Source organism: Phalacrocorax carbo, chromosome 3 (assembly GCF_963921805.1).
Source record: "Phalacrocorax carbo chromosome 3, bPhaCar2.1, whole genome shotgun sequence".
In the NCBI taxonomy this organism is placed as follows: Eukaryota; Metazoa; Chordata; class Aves; order Suliformes; family Phalacrocoracidae; genus Phalacrocorax; species Phalacrocorax carbo.
This window is the reverse complement of record NC_087515.1, coordinates 58,624,379-58,642,946: the sequence shown is the minus strand read 5'-3', so window position 1 is coordinate 58,642,946 and position 18,568 is coordinate 58,624,379. Positions and strand designations below refer to the sequence as shown.

General features: G+C 38.3%; 1 protein-coding gene across 1 annotated transcript in view; it reads right to left on the bottom strand.

The window, feature by feature from the left end:
- ESR1 (estrogen receptor 1) overlaps positions 1-17,178 on the bottom strand; it is a 124,841-nt gene extending 107,663 nt beyond the window's left edge. Inside the window, 1 exon segment of the mRNA XM_064447056.1 lies at positions 16,547-17,178. Within this exon segment, the coding sequence (XP_064303126.1) occupies positions 16,547-16,974 (428 nt within the window). The 5' untranslated portion in view covers positions 16,975-17,178.
- Positions 17,179-18,568: the final 1,390 nt, after the last annotated feature.

The window sequence follows — 18,568 nt, the reverse complement described above, 5'->3', positions numbered from 1 at the left end:
ACAATTGCTCTAGCTGAGGTACTTGACTCATGCTTGTACACTGGAAAGTGCTGGATTCAACTTTGCATGCCAATTCATTCTTTGAGTATTAATGAAGAGTAAACCATGTGTTAAACATGTTAGAGTTTGAAACAGAACAGTGAAGTCTGGCAATGCCAGGTAGCTTAGTTGTTAGGTGTACGCTAGCTTTATAAGGCCAGGCCTTGTTGACATACAGTGAAATAAAACATAATTTATCTATTATGTTTGTCATACAGGATCTCTAGCAACAGAAAATTGCATATGCTAAAAATATATTTGAAAGTGGAAAATAAAATTAATAAGAAATAGAACCTGAACAAATTGTTATATAAAGGATACAATTTTAGACACCCCCACCGAAGTGATTTTCAAACTGATTTTAAATTTCTTAGATCCTACAGCTCTCCTTCCCTTCAAGGAGAGCCATAAGTGTTCAGCAACTCCCTAAGTAGCCCCTAGACATCACTTCTGAAAATTTAGTGTTAAAGTCTACAAAGAGTGTCATTTTTTCTTTATGTCCAAGAAGCAGTAACTGCAGCCTGCTGACAGACCAGGTAGGTTTGCTCTCCCTTCATTTCTGATCATAGACACTTAGGCCCAGAGTAGCAAATTAATGCTGTTCAACACACAGTCACAAGACTTGAGGCAAGGGAGGAGGCCAGAAAATTCAGGGAGTTGAAGGAAAGGGCCCAACTATGTGGTCACTTTGGTTTACTAATGCAGGCACAGGAAACGTGACCAGAAATGTGACAGGGGAAAAACTCTTTCAGTGGCAGCTTTCAGTTGATCAGACTAATGGTTACATTACAGCCTTATAAAGTAGTAAAATACCAGATTAAAAAACTGGACTGTGTTCTTGTCCTCTTTCCTCTGTATCTTCTCCTTCCCGCTTCTAGACTGCAGATCCTTCTGTCTTTCTTCATGTGCAGGTGTCTCAATCATCAGTACTAACCAAAGAGTAAATAGTAAGTTTCACATATCTACTTTATCTAAATTATCCCAAGGTAGATAAATTATTCATTCAGATAATGTCCACAGAAAAAATTTGCATATGCTGACTATGCAATCAAAGGTAAGCAAAGAGGCCATGGCTCATGAAAAGTAGGAAATACATTCATGCAGCCAACTGCAAATAATGTTTGCAAAACCACTTGTTGGCATATTTTGGGGGTAACTTATACAGCAATGTGTGGGGAATTAGGTCTGTGAGAAAGCCATACACTTGCCTTTTGTGTTGGTAATAATTTTGTTTCAAGACACTAAGAAGTTGCATTTTGTTTTGGCAAATCCATGTCATCTGTGTCATTTCTTATTCCTCACAGCAACACAGAATAAGCCCAAATGCCTCAGAGGTGCCACAATATAGCACCTCATTAATCTTCTCACTTTTTATTGCTGGTGGGCAGTAATTGCTCCCTGCCCTATGAATTAGCAGGGAAGGAAAAAATCTATTAGACAGACAAATTCATGCAGAATTAGATGTACTGTATTGCAGACACAGCAGCCGCACTTCTGTCATGACATTTAAAAACATATTATTACCTGTTAATGTGGGACACACACATAATACCCGTGTACTAGACAGAAGGAACCCCAGCTGAATCTTACCTTTTTTTCTTTTCCAGTTATGAACGCTTCTTTTAAATGAAAGGGGAAAAAAGCCACCCAGGTTTCAACTCCTGTTTGTTGCATAATATTCTCTAATGGCTACCTATGGCAGAAAAACCATCTATTTACTCATTTCTAGCCAAAATATTCTCTGTTGCATACAGCTGCATGTTGGAAGTGGATGTTGCACTAAGCTTCTCATGACAAACCTATTAACCCACCATGGTCCAGCACAAGCCTCAACAGGAAAACAGCAGCTCAGTGGAGCTGAGGCTGCCAGTTGACTGCAGCACATCACTCCTGGGAGTGCTCTGAGAAGGCCGGTGGGATCCGATCATGGCCACTCAGTCCATCAAGGCATTAGGACTGAGAAGTAGCCAGCACCTATGACTCACCTTTCTTCAAAACGACCTAACAGACTTTGCATTTCCTCACACCAAAATGGTCCCAAAAGTTTCCAACACTTTACATTTCAGACATTGTTCTTCCAGAAAATTATCTGAGTGAGCAGCAAGTTAGGACACGCCACCAGGCTCTTGTCTTGCCTTACTGTGGTATAAATATGACCAAAATTAATGCTTAATTTTCAAACAGTCCATGTATTCAAAAGTATTCTATAGAACTAACAGGTTGATATTTGAATTATTGCCCAATGGCCTCTATTCTTTTATTTACTTATGTTTTTATTTTAATTTTGTTCTAACCTTAATAAAAATATTGTGAAACATCAATAACAGTTTTTAAATTGTACTGTGTTTCTTCATTCGGCTTCATCTAGCATCTTAGCTAGATTCTAGCATGAGGCGTTAGATATCCAAGCTTGAAACCATAGTCACCTGATTTCACATACATATTTATATAGATTTACAGATCACCAGGCTAAATAATTCTAATCAACAACAATCTGTTTCCAAAACCAGAATCAAAAACCACTTTCAATCAGGTTGTTGGGGACAGTATAATACACAAAATGGAAAGACAAGCCAACAGTGCAGAGATTCTGACTAACGATGTCTTAAATTGTGTCTTCGTTCTCCAGCCTCAGTACCGCTCCGCAAAACCCAGAGGGAACTGTCTCACAAGACATATTCTTGATTCTTGTTTTCATTTGCTGATAAAATGTGGAGAACCCTTTGCATTCTTAGCAGAGCTCAGCTCCTCCCCAGCTCCACACTCTGGAGCACACATCCCGCAGGAACTGAACAACAGTGCAAATGTGTGCACAGCAGCAGGCTCTGAAAAGGTAAGTACACATAACTGCATCATGGTGCATAAGGGGACACTTGCTGCTGCACATGCTAGTGAGTCAGGAGATGAGAAGAAGACATAGGTAAAAAAGAGATGAAGAGCATCCCACCCCTGGCATGATGCAGCTCTGCAGGCCCACAAAAATCCACCAAACACAACAGGCATCAACTCTTAGCTGACCTTATAATGTATGAATAGGCACCTGCAAGTAGGTTTTGGTTTAGATTTGATTCATGTTCAAAGCACCTTCTAATAAATGGTTTTCATTCTGTTTTGTTTAGGGAGACAGGAGATATTTTTCTGAACAGGTCAAGATGGACTTCAGCTAAATCCCTTGATATATATATATGTGCAGACACAAAAGCAAAAGGGCATATTCTCAGCCAAGAAATTGAACTGGCTTAAGATTTGTCCTAAGAGATTAAGCAATTGTTATCACTATTTTGAAAAAAAAAAAAAAAGGTAATTTCAAGTTTAACAGCAGAATTCCTAATGCAATATTTTATTTCTCCTTTAAAATCCATCGATTCCCCTCAAAAATACCCTGTAGGAGCTACAAAGATGTAATAAGTTAGTCTTGCTAAATTAACAAATCACAATATTTCAATCTTTTGGTATGGATGCAGTATGCTCTCATCACTACAAATTCATTTGGTCAAAAAATACAGTTAAAATGGGCTTATAGATTAGAACTACACAAATCACATTCAATAGGCATTACTCTAGTGGGGTGTATTTTCGGTTCAGTATTAGACTTCAGCTAACAATATGAGGTTTAATATCTGATCTTCTGTGTATCTGGATTTGTACTGAACTTCAAACCTATCTCAGAACCTCTGATTGCAAGTATAAATTAATTCTTTTACTGCATCACCTTGTATGAGACTTGTTCCTTCTCTACAGCAACTGTGCACGTGTGTAATGGTAGAAACATAGCACCTCACATCCTCAGAACATCCAAGGATTAAAGAGGCAAAGAAAATAGCTTGAGAGTGCTGATAGTACCAAAATGGGAATCTAAAGAATAAAAGTAGCTCATCAATTAATTGTTACCCATGACAATTTTAGTGTAGAGCCTAACACAGGAAAAAAAACCCTGGACAGCAAACTCCATTAATTTCCCAGTTGCAGAAATACCTGTTCTAAACATTTCTGTAGTGATTCCCATGTAATGATTCACAGTAAATTAAACCTCCATTCCTTGATTATGCTGAGATGACTGAGGTGTACAGTAAGGCCAGTGGTTTCAGATTTATTAAGCACTGAAATACTTCCTTTTCATTCGATCTTTTTTTATTTCTACTTGGCGTATTTTAGTTGGACTAACTTATGTCTAGCATTACAGTTTTTAAGAAGTCTCAGTTCTCACAAAAAGAGGCTTGAATAGGTCTCACACTCAGAGAGATAAAGTTGCAATGAGAATTCTGATTTTGAATCTGGCATTCAGAATTGGCCATAGGATACAGACCTTGTCCTTATTTTTTAAAATTTGCCTCTCAATGTCACCAGATAAGGACCAAGTAGTCAGCAGACTCAGACATGAGGAATTTCTCGGGGACAAGGAGACTTTACTTTCCCCAAGTAATCTGGTATCAAGTCTACCCTACAAAGGCCACCTCCAGACTCCATTCATTTTAGGCTGCTACGTGGCTTAAACATTGCTCTTATCAGAAGTCATGAAGTGCAGCTGTTGAAGACCTGGTCTCACTTATTTCTTACCATATCTCCCCTGTAACAAACAAGACAACTGATTTTGCTCCGCTCTCCTGGGTTTTAGTTCGGACCAATATGGAGGGACAGCACAGAAGCAGGACCAGTCTTTTAGGCAATGCAGCTTTCAGGTTGCTTGCCATTTCCAAACAGATCCACATTTGTTGACAATAAAGTAAATTAAAGAGAGAGGAAACAAGGCATGTATGAGTCAGAAAATGGGTCACAAATGAAAACAGCTTGAAGCTATTAATACCTAATGCTGTCATTTAATAAATAATAAAGAAGCTGGTGCTAGCCATACAGTGACATTTTAGATCTTCTTGAAAAGACAGTCTTGGCCTGGGTAATTTTCTTAACCACTTTTGAAAAAAAAGAACTTTTTTACTGAAATACATCTTCCCCCTGAATGGTAAGATCTTCAACGCTTTACTGAAATGAAACCAGCAAAATCCTTCATCTTAAGTAAAGAATACAATGAACTGAGGGTCATATCTCAAAGCTCATGTCAGAAGCAAATTAGAGAGCATTAAAAACTGGTGCATTAACTCCTTGCTTCTGTGCAGTCTTCCCTTATCTACCTATAAAATAAATATGCAAGGTAGCTGAACATACAATTCCATATAAGGACTGAAGTGGAAACATATTTATACTGTATTTTTTTCCGAGAAAAATGATGGGTATGTGTGTTTAACAAGCCTGTAAAGAAGTTTTGTTCCATTTCAGATACTGTGTTTTGTAATACCATTACTAGCTTCCAAAATCATACTCACTGACTGAGTACCTACTCAATATTTTGGATGTTTCCACCCTTGCTCATATGTAGCCTCATGTCTTCCTTCTTATTCAAGCCTACTCTGTAAACAGTCTTGTCAATTTCCCATGTATGGTTTTCAATAGCATTCTTCATTATAACAGTTGGACACCTCACAGACACCAATGAATGTTCATTCACAAAGGACCTGTGTGGTAAAGCAGTAGTATCTTCATTTCACATGTTCAGGTGTTAGGCAGAGAGAGAGAAAGATGTTTGCACACAAATTTAGTTCTGGCACATTTCAGGTTAGGGAAGGCTGATGTTATAATCTTACTGGTGTAACTTTATTATACTTTCTCTATGTGCATGAGAAATACCAAGGTATTAAAGAAATTAAACAATTAACACCCAAAACAGGATCTCATTGAGTTCTTCTGAGTGGCAGTTGGTGTTTCAGGAGTTATGGAAGCTCATATCTACAGCACCAACCTCTGCCACTTGGGCTATTGAACAAACCAACAGCAGGGCTAATCCATTACCTTCTGGGTAAATCTGTAATAGATGGGAATAAAACACAGAAGTTGCACATACCTGTTGGGAGAAAGATTGTTCTACACAGGCCTGGCTCCATGGTCCCTGTTTCTCCCTGTCAGCCTTTTTATTTCCTTATGCTCTGCAACAAGCACTTGCTCTGTTTCAGTCCTGTTTGATAGGCCCAGTCCCCTGTCTAAGTCTTAGTCCCTGAGTACCTTTGAACTCCACTCTTTATCTCCAGCTAAGTCTTCTTCTGGAGTTCCTCCTTCAACTTTACTTTTCTGGTCCACCTCAAACTCTTCCAGGTTCTTACACAATACCTACTTCCTCCTACTAGAGCACTCTTTTCATCATCCATGTTCTGTCTGCCAGTTCACAACAGCCTACTACAGCACTTCAGCAGAGATTCGAAGTTTCTACCTTACCAGAACCACCAGATTTCTTTGGTGGGTGGAAAATGACTGGACTTCTAGTCTCAACAGGTTCTTATCAGCAGTTCAAATCTGGCCAGGTACTAGCAGCATTGCTGTGCAATCAATACTGAGGTGAATATTTCATTAACAACAGGGATAAAGGGAGAAATGGCACCGCTAGCAAGCTAATGACCAATACCAAACTGCAGGGTGGGGACACACAGAGTGGTGGATAGGCTGCAAAGCAAAGCTGCTTCAGAGGAACCTCGACAGGCTGGAGAAATGTCCCAGCTGGAACCTCCTGACATTCAACACTGGAAAATGCAGAGCCATGTACCTGGGATGGAAAAACCCCTGCAGAATTAAGAAGGGACTGGAAATCAGCTCTGCAAAGAATGACCTGTGGGTGCTGGTGGACGAGCTGAACAGGAGTCAGCAGTGTGCCCAGCAGCAAGGAAAGCCAAACACATCCTGGGCTGTACTAATGTAAACATAGACAGGAGGCTGAGAGCAGAGCTTTTTCCCCTCTCCTTGGCACTTGCAAGACTGAGTCCAGTTTGGTGCTTCCAAGCTCAGGACTGTCTTTGACAAACTGAAGCAAGTCCAGTGGACAGCCACCAAAATGAGGAGTGGGCTGGAACAAATGACATATGAGGAGATGATGAAAGAACTGAATTTGCTTTGTCTACAGAAAAGAAGGATAATGGAAGATTTTATTGCTGTCTTCAACTATATAATGGGAGACTTTAATGGAGACAGAGCCAGACTTCTTATAAACACACAGTGAAAGGACGAGAGACATCAGACACAACTTTGGTTAAAGAATAATTCGATTATACGTTAGGAAAAGGTTTTTCACAGTGAGGGTGGTTCAACACTGTAACAAATTGTCCTGTGTAGATGTGGGGTCTCCATTCCTGGATATCTGCAGAACTTAACTGGATAAGGGCCTGAGCAACCTGATCTAACTCCAAAATTAGCCCTGCTTTGAGCAGTATGTTGACCAGATAATCTCCAGAGGCCCTTTCAATCTTATATTGCTCTGTGATTCTTGTCTCTCAGTAACTTGCCTCTGCCCACAGTAATAACTGCAGAGCAGTTCCTGTTCAAAAGCCATGCAGCTGTGCAATGAAGCAACCTCATACGTTTTGTCAGAAAAGGACATTTTTGCGAACAAGTCAGTATCTAATCACTGAGAGGATGGAGCCTGCATAACACATGAGATTTAATATAATTTAGCTATCAAATGCAAACAAATTCCCACTATGAATACTGGCATGTTCCAAGAGTGCGTAGCTTAAATTTGAGAAGGTTGTCTGGGGAAAATCAAACAAAAATAACCCTGATTTGACAGCAGTGCCACACTACCAGATATCAGAGCTATATCTGTGATATAAAGGTATCTGGGCGTTCAATGAAAAAGATTTGGTGCTCTTTTTCGCATGAGTAGAGCAAAATTTTCTTTTCCTTCATGATACTTAGAAAGTTTAGCCATTTTTTGTCAAAATGTTAAAAAAAAATTACCTGAAACAGTCTTCCGGCACTGAAAATATGAGCCAAAAATGAACAACATACGTAACCAACAGAGAGAGGAACCTAGGCAGACTTAATAATAAGCAGTATTACTAGAACTGTCTATAAATAAAGTGGAGTTTTGCTCCAGGTTGTTTAAAAATTTCTCTGCAGAATCAGTTTTATTTCCAGTTTGTTTAGGTTTTTTATTGCTTGGATCAGTAGTAGTAATTTACCAATGTGCAACCTGCTTTAGCAATGTTTGACTCTTAAGCTGCAAGATGCCTGGCAGATACTCTTATTACATGCCTCAAAATTATACTGGTTCTGATATTATCATTAAAACTTTCAGCTATGTTATTTTATATGCGTTTCTATCTCACCATCTTTCTCCATGAACCTAATGAGAATGCCCTCACATTTTTAATATTCTGCATGCTTTATGTCTTATTGATACCTCTGCAGATGAAAGTTAGGATAATATTTCTTATAGCATGGCAAGACAAAGCTATAAATACTCTTAGACTCATATGTTCTAAATAATCCAAACCATGCAAAAACTATTGCAAGGTAATAAATGTGCTACAGTGGCTCATATGTTGGCAACATACACATTTTTCCTTCCTTATGTTTATCAGTTTTGCTGAAGGAGGAGTATCATTTTACTGCAGAATGGAAGCAAATGGACAAAGATGTTCTTTGACATATTAGCTCCCCAAAGATATCTAGATTTGGCACACACTCTCAGCCATAGTATTCTTTGCCACTGCTACAGTTTCCTGGATACAAGGATTCTGTGATATGTAATTTGAAACAGGGATCTTACTGTCAAGTTCAAGTTGTAACCAATAACCAAAGCAGGGAACACTTATTTGAATTAATTTTCTTTAGACACCAGCTGAGGCAAGTTACTGAATAATAACTAGATACTGCTTGATCAAGATAGCTCAGCAAAACAAATGTTTTAAGAATGCTTATTAGGTTTGTAAATTAAAAACACAGATGACAAGGTATTATGTGACTTTTTTTTTTTTTTTGCCAAAGATCAGATTTTATAGTACTTGTCTTCGATAGTAAAATTTATTTAGCTTTTTAGAGTTAACACCTTCTAAGCTTCCATCTGTTTATAGATCAATTTGAAGAGGAAAAAAAAGGTAAGCGTCTAAAAACTGGGATAGTTTTCATGGATTTATGAATGAATAGATCTTGTCTCACAAACTTGAATTACATTGAAAGTGAAAAAAAATAAAAGGGAAATAGAAAGCAGTAGATATTATATATTCCAATTTTAACAGAACTATATGTGAAAACTGCAGTGGAGCCTGTCTGGAAAACATATTATGAGTTTCCCAGTCTTGTGATGTTTCTTCTGCAGCTGCGGCTTTCTGCACAGCATCTTCCTAACTATTTTTACTTAGCTTGAGACTTTTCCCGTGTTGCAGTAAATTTCCCTTCCCCTTTCTTCCTAGCTTTGACGCTTCCTTTGTAGCATCCTAGAAAGTTTTCCATAGTCTTGTTTTAGCAGTAAAAATCAGTACTGAAGCAGGCTGTGGTGATCAAAGCAGTGTTTCTGCATGATAGCAAGTAATAAAATAAGAGGGAGCAAAGACTGGAAGTAGCAATTGAATTGGAGATTTGCACCACAGGTTGATGATACACTCAAAAATTCTTCAAAGGAGAAATACAGTTCTTCCCTAGAAAATCAAGTAAAAGCAGTTTCCTTATTTGGATATGATGACAAAGACAGAAAAATACACTGCTTACTCTCATAGCTTATGAATGGGAAGTGAAATCCATGGGCATTAAATGCAGCCGAGTGCTGCCAAACGCTCACTGGTGTGTCATCCCCAAAGAGGGAGGAAGAGGAGGAAGGCTCTCCGCTGCGGCATTCAACAGTTACTTTACACAGATGCTGCAGCCTGGGTCCTGGAGGTAAGTTTTGACAGTTGGCAGCATTGTGAGACAGCAGCACGTGGAAACAGAATGCGACATATTCCACCCATGTTGCCTGATTTGAGATGGACTGCGCTCTTGAACAGTCACTGTACACTGAAATTTCACTGGCTGTGAAGTGGTTACATGCACGGGTGGTCTCGCTTAGTCACCAACTACTTGTTTAAGAAGTCGTCTTGTTACTGCTGACTTTCAACCTTTACTTTTTTTTTTTTTATTTTTACTAATGGCTTCCATGCAGTGAAGAAAAGCGATGCATCTTTTCTTATTTATATAGAGCCTGGCTGTTGTGTCATGAGTTAAGATTGTCTCTGCAATGGTTGGAAGACCACTGAAATTATTATGTACATAGGATAGGATTTATGTTTAGGACAGTCATATTTAAGTTCTGTATTTTCTGAGGACCATATTTATATTTTCTAGTAAAATGTTAAAATAAAATTACCAGATCCTCCTGAATCCAATATTGTTATCAATGTCTTGTCAAGGAAGAAGGGTATCCTGCAGATTTAGGATCATCTTCTCTCTACGAGGTATCACTGTAAGTATGTGGTAGGTTAAATCTGGCAAGCAGTATCTTGCATGTTCATAGTCTTGCACCAGAAGAAGAAATATCTTGAGTCAGATGATGTAAGAAACCTCCCAACAACTGGAATGTGAGCTTGGCAGAAAAGCAGAAATGCCTTGCCTTGCCCAGTGTCTCACTGATCAGGGTTCCTAATGAGCTGTGGTAAATGACGACCTTTTGTAGTTCACTGAAAAGGCCACCCAAATACACAGGGTGGTGTACAACCTCAGATGTGACTTCCCTCTCTACAGCCAATTTTCCGAACAGCCCCCCGTAATGAATGCAATGAAAGCAACACTTTAAATGAGAACATTGAAGGACAGCATCTCCGCTCTAATCTCAGTTCTGATGCCTGAATAGATAACAGAAAACTCCCTGCAGACAAACCAGGGAGTCCATGACTGGTTTCGGTGTTTCATTGTCAACAATATCAAATTATCAAAATTATTAAAATCTCCTTTTTTTAAGGAGAAGTGGATGCACTTCCCTTGCAGGGCTTTTCTCTGCATTTGTTTGGAGCTATGCCTTAGCTTTGGTCAGCCTTTCTTGTTGGTTTAATAAAAAAATGCTGGCATTTGATGTTCACTTTGCAATTGCTGAAGGAACTGGTGCCAGCAACTAATGCTTTCCCTATCAGAGCAGATAGAACCAGCAGTGTTTGTTGTTTCATTAGCCTCAGAGCAACAGTGATCAAGGCCAACAACACAGTCAATTCCCCGTCTTCCTTCCTCAGACGGGACATAGTGCAGTGTCTATGTGAAGGGAGATTACAGATGTTGACTGCTTTGACTCTTTAGAAACAGCAGATGTATGGGTGGGATTCATTTCACATAACTTTCAACATCACTGGGCATTCATCTTCATTCAGTAGGTATCTGTACAAGAATGAGTCATTTCAGCCATCTCTTATAGTCTAGGAAGAGAAACTCATACTTTTAGAGCCTAATGGTCTATTTTAATCAGGTACCTTAGAAAGTGGCAATGTGTGTGTTCACAGTGCCTCTTTCTCTCTGTGTCTCCATAGACCAAGAAGTGAGTCCATGTAAAGGTCTGATGCTGTTGTCCATGCTGCATGCCATTTGAGGTGCCCTAGATGATGACACTTACTGACACCCACCTCTTACTCCAGAAAGGTGTAACTGCACAGTAGGTCGTGTGTCATACCTCCTAGACCCATCTGACCTTACAGCCTCTCAAATAGCACCAGATGCCTAAGGAGTGGAAAACTGAATCAAACCCTAAGTATCTATACTTAATCAGATGAACCCCATCTACATGGGCTGCCCCAGCAAACATTTTTAACCATGTTTTAAATCCAGATGGAAAGGACTCGGTATATAGAACACTTGCTGAGTCTGTGGTTTACACAAAAAATACATCTGCTAAAGAACTGAAGAAAGTTTTCTTCAATAGGAAGAAAACTTTGGAAAGGAAGCTCAGGGAGAGAAGGTGAGATTCATGTCCCTACTTTGGCAGAAAGGAGGATAATGAGGAAACATCACAGCTCCTTTACCCATCTCTGCTGCTGCCTGGCCTTATTCAGCAGCACAGAGAGGCACAGAACACATGTACTCCTCAAAAATATGGGTTGGTGACTTTATGGTGCAAGCACACTTGCAGCAGGATCCACATCAGCACATTCCCTAAGAGCAGCAGAAACAGCAAAGCTGTTATGTACAAGTCCCTCGTAACAGTAATGTGTGAGTATCTCTGAACATGTAACAGGTTTATGTTTACAACACTTCCATGAGATAGGATAACTCCATGTTTTCCTGTCTCCTTCATTACAGTCATCGATTGCTGTAAAATTGTCAGGGATATCAGTACCAGCTCCGAAAACAGGAACACTCCAAGTGTTCAGGAAACTGCCTGAACACTCGAACTGTGCTCAAGAGGGGACCTTCGAACACATTGATGCTCCAGAGAAAAATAAACAACAACAACAAAAAAAAAAACCAAAACACTACATTACATAGTACTCCTTCATGTTATGGAATATCTCACACTGCATAAAAAAAGAAAAAATATCTTTGAATTTTGCATTAATTGTACTGTTATTTTAATTTTAAAACTTGGAAAAATCCACTTTGGTTAGAACTCAGCATGAAGAGCAAGAAAGATTCACAATGACTCGGACAAGGTAAAAAAAATACATATTAGGTTAAGTATCTATTTTTTGCACTGATGGATTTATGAATTAGAGTAGAAGAGGTATCTATCTGCATATGTCATCATTCTCAAATTTAGAAAGCATTAAAAACTAAAGCTGTGATTATAGTGATTGGAACAACAGGTTTAAAATGATTCAGAGTCAATTTCAGTATAATAACTGGGACTATCGCTAAATAAATACTTTATTATATTAATCTAAAACTGGACACTGAGGTACTAGAAGATACCACAAACTAGCCACTAGAAGTGAGGGAGCAACGAATGATTTTTCATCTGGCCTTTGTGTTTGTACACTGACTTGCCCTGCCTCTGTCACTCACTACAGACCGACAGACAACTCCCTCATCAGGTAGCTGGTAGGCACAGTCCATTTTTACACGTTTTTTGGCCAAATTTGGAAGAAGCATCAAACACAGGCTACAGGGAACCTGAATTACAGGCATGATATTACTTCAGATCTGAGAAGCTTAAACTCAGTGGAATGACACAGGAACATCACACACTAACGGAACAAAAAGGATTCATATTTTCTGTTGCTTGTAGGAATTTACCAAAGTAAATTAGCTACTGAAAGGATCCTTGATTTTTCCCTGAATGAACAAAAACCTGCCAAAAAGCACAAGGAAATAACCAGAAATGTCCAGAACTCAAATTTAATAGTTAAGAACAAAAAAAATCTTTCAATTTACTGTAATATCCATGACTACAAGATTTCCTGCAATAGTAATTAACTACTAGTCAGCATTTAAAAAAAAAAAAATATTATAAAATGATAGAGAAAATAAAACTGAGATTTGAAGAGAATTAAAAACATAACTAGTACTATGTCTTCTCTCTTTTACTGGAAGATACAGACACTGTAAGATAAGGGAAAGGTATTTTAGTTTGGCTCCCTATAAAAACAGCCACAAGGTCAGACATAAAAGGGGTCAAGTTAAAGACAGCACAATTTGAATTAAGCAAGCCCTTTCTTTTTTCTCAAGTTCTGATGTCCCATGATTTAGAGACTCCAGAGAGGAGATTGGTATGGTTCTTGTATTCCTTACAAAATCATTCTTTTTTTTATGTATTGTTATGTTCTTCAGCTCAATATAGAAGCCTGTCATCTTGCAATAACAGACAAAGCTTTTTGGAAAAGGAAACAGTATTTGAAAGAAATAAAATATAACTTCAGAATTAATACACATGTAACTACATATGTGTCTTCAGTCAACAAGATTTTGAATACTTATTAAAAAATCAAATTACATCAAAAACTTCCTTATCACATACAGAAAGTTTTGAGTTTTGTGACTAAAGACTTTTAACATTTTATCCAAGTATTAACAGAATACAATTTCAGCTCCAACCTACAATGATTATGTATTGTCCTAGCCACTTGTATCACTGAAAGCAGCATTTGCATCTCAAATCCAGGGCATAACAGGATGATGCAATGCAAATATTTCTGTTTTACAAGCCAAACAGCACAATTCTGTTACACAGGAAGGTAAATGAGAGTTGCAGAGGAGTGCTTGTGGGTCTTAGGTTACATTACTTATTACAGAACCAGGCAGCCATATCATAAACTGATCATGATCCTTTCTAGGACTTTTGGTTTGAGAATTTTTGCCTTTACCACTCCTACTGGTAGGTTGTTCCAGAAAATCACTATTTAGGTGGTCAGACATCTTTCAGCCTCCAGCATCAATTTATTCATTGCTGGATTACACTGCCCCATGCTCTCTTTTCTCCCATAACCCAACTGAAACCAATGAGATCAATCAAATGAATAAAGTAAATTGGGAATTCATGCATTACAGTATTTTTTAAAGAACTTGTTCTTAATCCCCATGATTAGATAGTTAAATATTTCCCAGACAATGAACACCTATTCAAATTCTCTTTAACAGACTATTGGTGATCATATTTGTGCCAAAACACAAGAATAAAGACATAACATTTAATGTTGTGAAGGTGATAACTTTGTAAATACAATCTTGCAAAAAGGGGAAAAAAAAAAAGCAAAGCTTTTGTAAATTTAATTACAAGAGTACTATGCCCGTTAACAAAAGGTAATCATAGCAAGCACTTTGATATACAATTCTTAAAAACATATAAGATTCACTTTACAGAATTATGGCTGGAGGGGCCATTAAATCATTTGTATAACACTGTGTGCAGATAAGCCACCTGCATATCCAAGATCATAAATTCACCTAATTACTGCTGCATTAAGCCACATCAGCTGCATATAGCTAAAACACATCTTCAAGGGAGACACCTATCCTTGCCCAGAAATGTCAGGAAATGGAGAATCCAGCACTGGCCTTACATGTTTGCTCCCATAGATAAACTAAAAAAGTACATTAATTTTATTTTGAAGTGCCTCACCTCAACTCACTATTTAAAAGTAAAAAGACATTATTTCCATAGTTCAGTTTCTATTTCCAGGTGTTTCTTGGTTTTGATTCCTCCTGAAGTAAAATACCCTGACTATAGTACATTATCTGCCTGTGTATTTCAACTTCACAAACTCATCACTCCACTATTTACATATCTAAGTTCACTTACATACTTTTCAGCATAGGTTTGCACTGGACATTCACATAAAAAAAAAAAAAAAAACTGCTTTATCTTAAAGTGAGCTTCACTTTCAAGTCACTGGTAATCATTTAAGATCTTTATGCTCTGACATATATTCACTCTTCCTAGAGGTATTGTATTCGGTTGCACTAAAACACATATTGTTTGAACCAATTCGGTTAAGAGATCACTGTATTGGGCAGTCTGACATAACTGCTATCTATCATTTCCCCAGTCTTTATTCCATCTGCTCCCCAAAACCAATTAATCATTCCTGAAAAGTGCAATCATAATCTGTTTTTTTTGGACCAGATTCTGCTACAAGATTCTTAGTCAGGTTGAGTTAGACTGTCTTTAAGAACATAAGCTGCTGTTCACAGTAACATGTTATATAGTGCAGATAAGTCTGGCATAACAGGGAAAAAATAACTTGCTTTTATTTTTTCAGAGTCATTCCATTTCTAGCAAACCCACCTGTACCTCTCAAATGAACAGACACAGACAGTTTAGGAAAGAAGAAAATTAGATCTAACCATTCATTTGGATTCACTGAAGCCCAGTATAATAAGCTGATGCAAAACTATGCTAGGAACACTGCACAAACATTAACAGTGTGGGTATTGATGTGTATGATTATATTTTCTTGGAATCTACAATTCTATCAGTTTCTACCACTTACATCGAAAACTACATAAATATTTTCACAACAGACAATGAACATTTAAACGAAGGAAAATTATTCCCTCCCTTCAAAGACACTTTTGTCTTTCTATTCCAGACAAAAAGAAATAGCCCTTCTATTAAGAGACAAAAATACAAATCCCAGAGAATCTTATCTTTTAAAATGCAGCATGCCGGATTTATGGCTAATATATTTCAAGCTCCAATGAAAAATGCAGGTTAATATGTACACAGCTCTTATGATAGCTCATGAAGGTGGTTGCTGACTGAAATACAGTCACTGAGTCAATTCTAACGGTTTGATTAGGAAGGATATTGTGCTTCTGAACTACTTCCTACATAAACCACTTCTGACGCTGTAAAGGAAGCTGGAGGGGAATAATATTCTTACTACCAGCTAAGAGCTGAACAAACACCACGCACACCCAGAAACGTGTGATGGTAGAATTCTTTTTAGTATACTTCAGACAGTAAGTCTAATATATTACAACAGGGAGGTTGTTTGCCATTCTTTAATCAGTTACGATTTCATATTTTACCCAGGAAACATATATACTCATTATCCAACGTGTTTCTCATTTACGTACAGTTTTCAAAATTTACAGCTTACAGACATAGTGAGCTGTGAACTACAGTTTTGTTTTATTCTCCAGCATTTTGTATGGTCTAGATATTATGGATGATTCAATTAAATCGCATGGTCCTTTACACAAAAAGAAAAGATTAGGGCATACAGATTTCAAAATTCTGATTTTCTCAGTTCATCTGCTTAAAGAAGAAAGAAAAATTATCTGTAGCATTTACCTGTAGAAGGCTGGAGGAGCAGCTTCCCTCATCCCAAAGCTGCCCTGTTCGTTTTCAAGGTAATAGGGTACCTGTTGGCTTGGATGATGGATGAAGGGTGAGAGCTGGGGCGCCGTTTGTAAGAACACCACAGGGCTTGGTGGGACATTGTTCAGTGAGTGAAATCCTGCCAGACTGCTGGACCCAAAAGATTCAGAAGTAGGGGCATAACTGAGAGTAGTAGAGCTGTACACTGGAGCCGTAGTACCGAAATCGTAAGTGGCTCCTTCTGGGTAGTTAAAAACTCCTGTCTTGCTGCTCTCCACGTACATGTCGCTGAGCGATCTTTCCAGGGGAATCTTCAGCTGAGGTCTGCTCAGTGTCTCCAGTTCAGTGCCTTGAATCTGGTGCAGCAGGGTAACTCCAGAGGTTTTGGTGTGAAGGGTCATGGTCAGTGCTAATGGCAGTGAGCAAGGAGCATATCTGCTTTTACCGTCAACAGCGAGATCGGCAGCTGGCAGTCCACCTAAAAAAAATACCAGAACCTATTCTGAGGCTCAGCAGAAATCATAAAAAAGCAGCACTACACAGGTATTCCTCTAATCTCGGCGAGGAGGAGGATACAAACAAATGCAGAGCGAGCACTGAAAACGCACATTCTCTCTCCCTCCCTCCCTCCCTCTTCCTCTCTCTAACTTTTAGGAACTCCTCATCTATGCTAATATGCATTGCAAGGTACTGGCCACGAGCCAGGGGCTCTTGCCTTGCGCCGATGTTGGTTTAAACATCACTTCAGGAACAATTAGTTTGGAGTTATACCAAATAATTGTCCCTCTAAATGTTACTTCATTCTTACTAGTTGTTTAATTTTTCACTTCAGGGTAGCCAGCGCTCTGCAGCAACTAACGGGAAAGAACACTTAAATCCAACCAGGAAGAGTAGTCCAGTGGTCAGGCAGATTACTGCCTTTTATTTCCTCAGCAGGCTCCAATCTATCTGTGCTTATCTCTCCTCCTGTTTGATTCATTTTCAAGTTTGCTAGAAATATGTAATGTGTACATTGTAATGACCCTGGGTAGGACTATGCTGTAACTGAGATAGGGCAAAGCAGAATGCGTGTGTGCAAGCGCGTGCGCCTGTGTGTCTGTGTCTCTGTGTGTGTGTATAACAAGCCTCAGTCAATAAAACTGGCTAACAAAATTAAAGGGTGTATGATATCTATGTAGAAGAAAGGTTTATAATATACATCCATCAGTAATAGCAACTCGAAGTTAATAGAGTGTAATAGCCACATTAAAAAGCAAGGGAAATCTTTAGATTAGCCTAGAGATTTCTGTCTGCTTCTTTTTAGGCTGTAGAATGATGAAACAAAGCATCATTCAGGCTTTGCCACAGGAAGATCCTAAAAGTTAGGAAAAAATTCTTTGATTGCATGACACATGAATTGAATACAGGAAATTCTTTTTCCTAGTCCTACAAACAGAAGCTCAGCAAACTTGAATTTTGAAATCAGAGTAGAAAATTCAAGTAATCTACAATAATTAAATGGGGCTAGCTTTAAAATAAACTGAAATGCCTCTCAAATTATATTTAGGGAAAAAAAGGGAAGAGAGAGAACATAATGAAAAGGTGTGGCATGCATGCTTCTTCTCGCAATCTCATTCCATATAATTTTAACTTTGTGCAAACCAGTTCTCCTGAACCAGCTAAATTAAAACCTCCAGACACTGTTTCAAGCTCTCTAGCTTTATTGCTGTGGTCTGTGGGTCAGTCAGTGAAATAGGTTAATGCCAACCCTAAACACATTAATATGTGGGCTCCAGTTAGTACACTTTGAATACTAGCAAAGTCTATGCTATACTTAAACAATTCCACAGTTATTCAACTCAGCCTTCAAAAAACCTAAGAAACTGAAAAACTGAATATGCAGGTCACTAATACCTTCAAGAAAAGTTCACTAAAAATGTTTTATTTTAGTAATAATACTACATTTTTAGAACTTCTACTAAAGTAGCCAAAGTTATTTATATTTGCAAGATTATT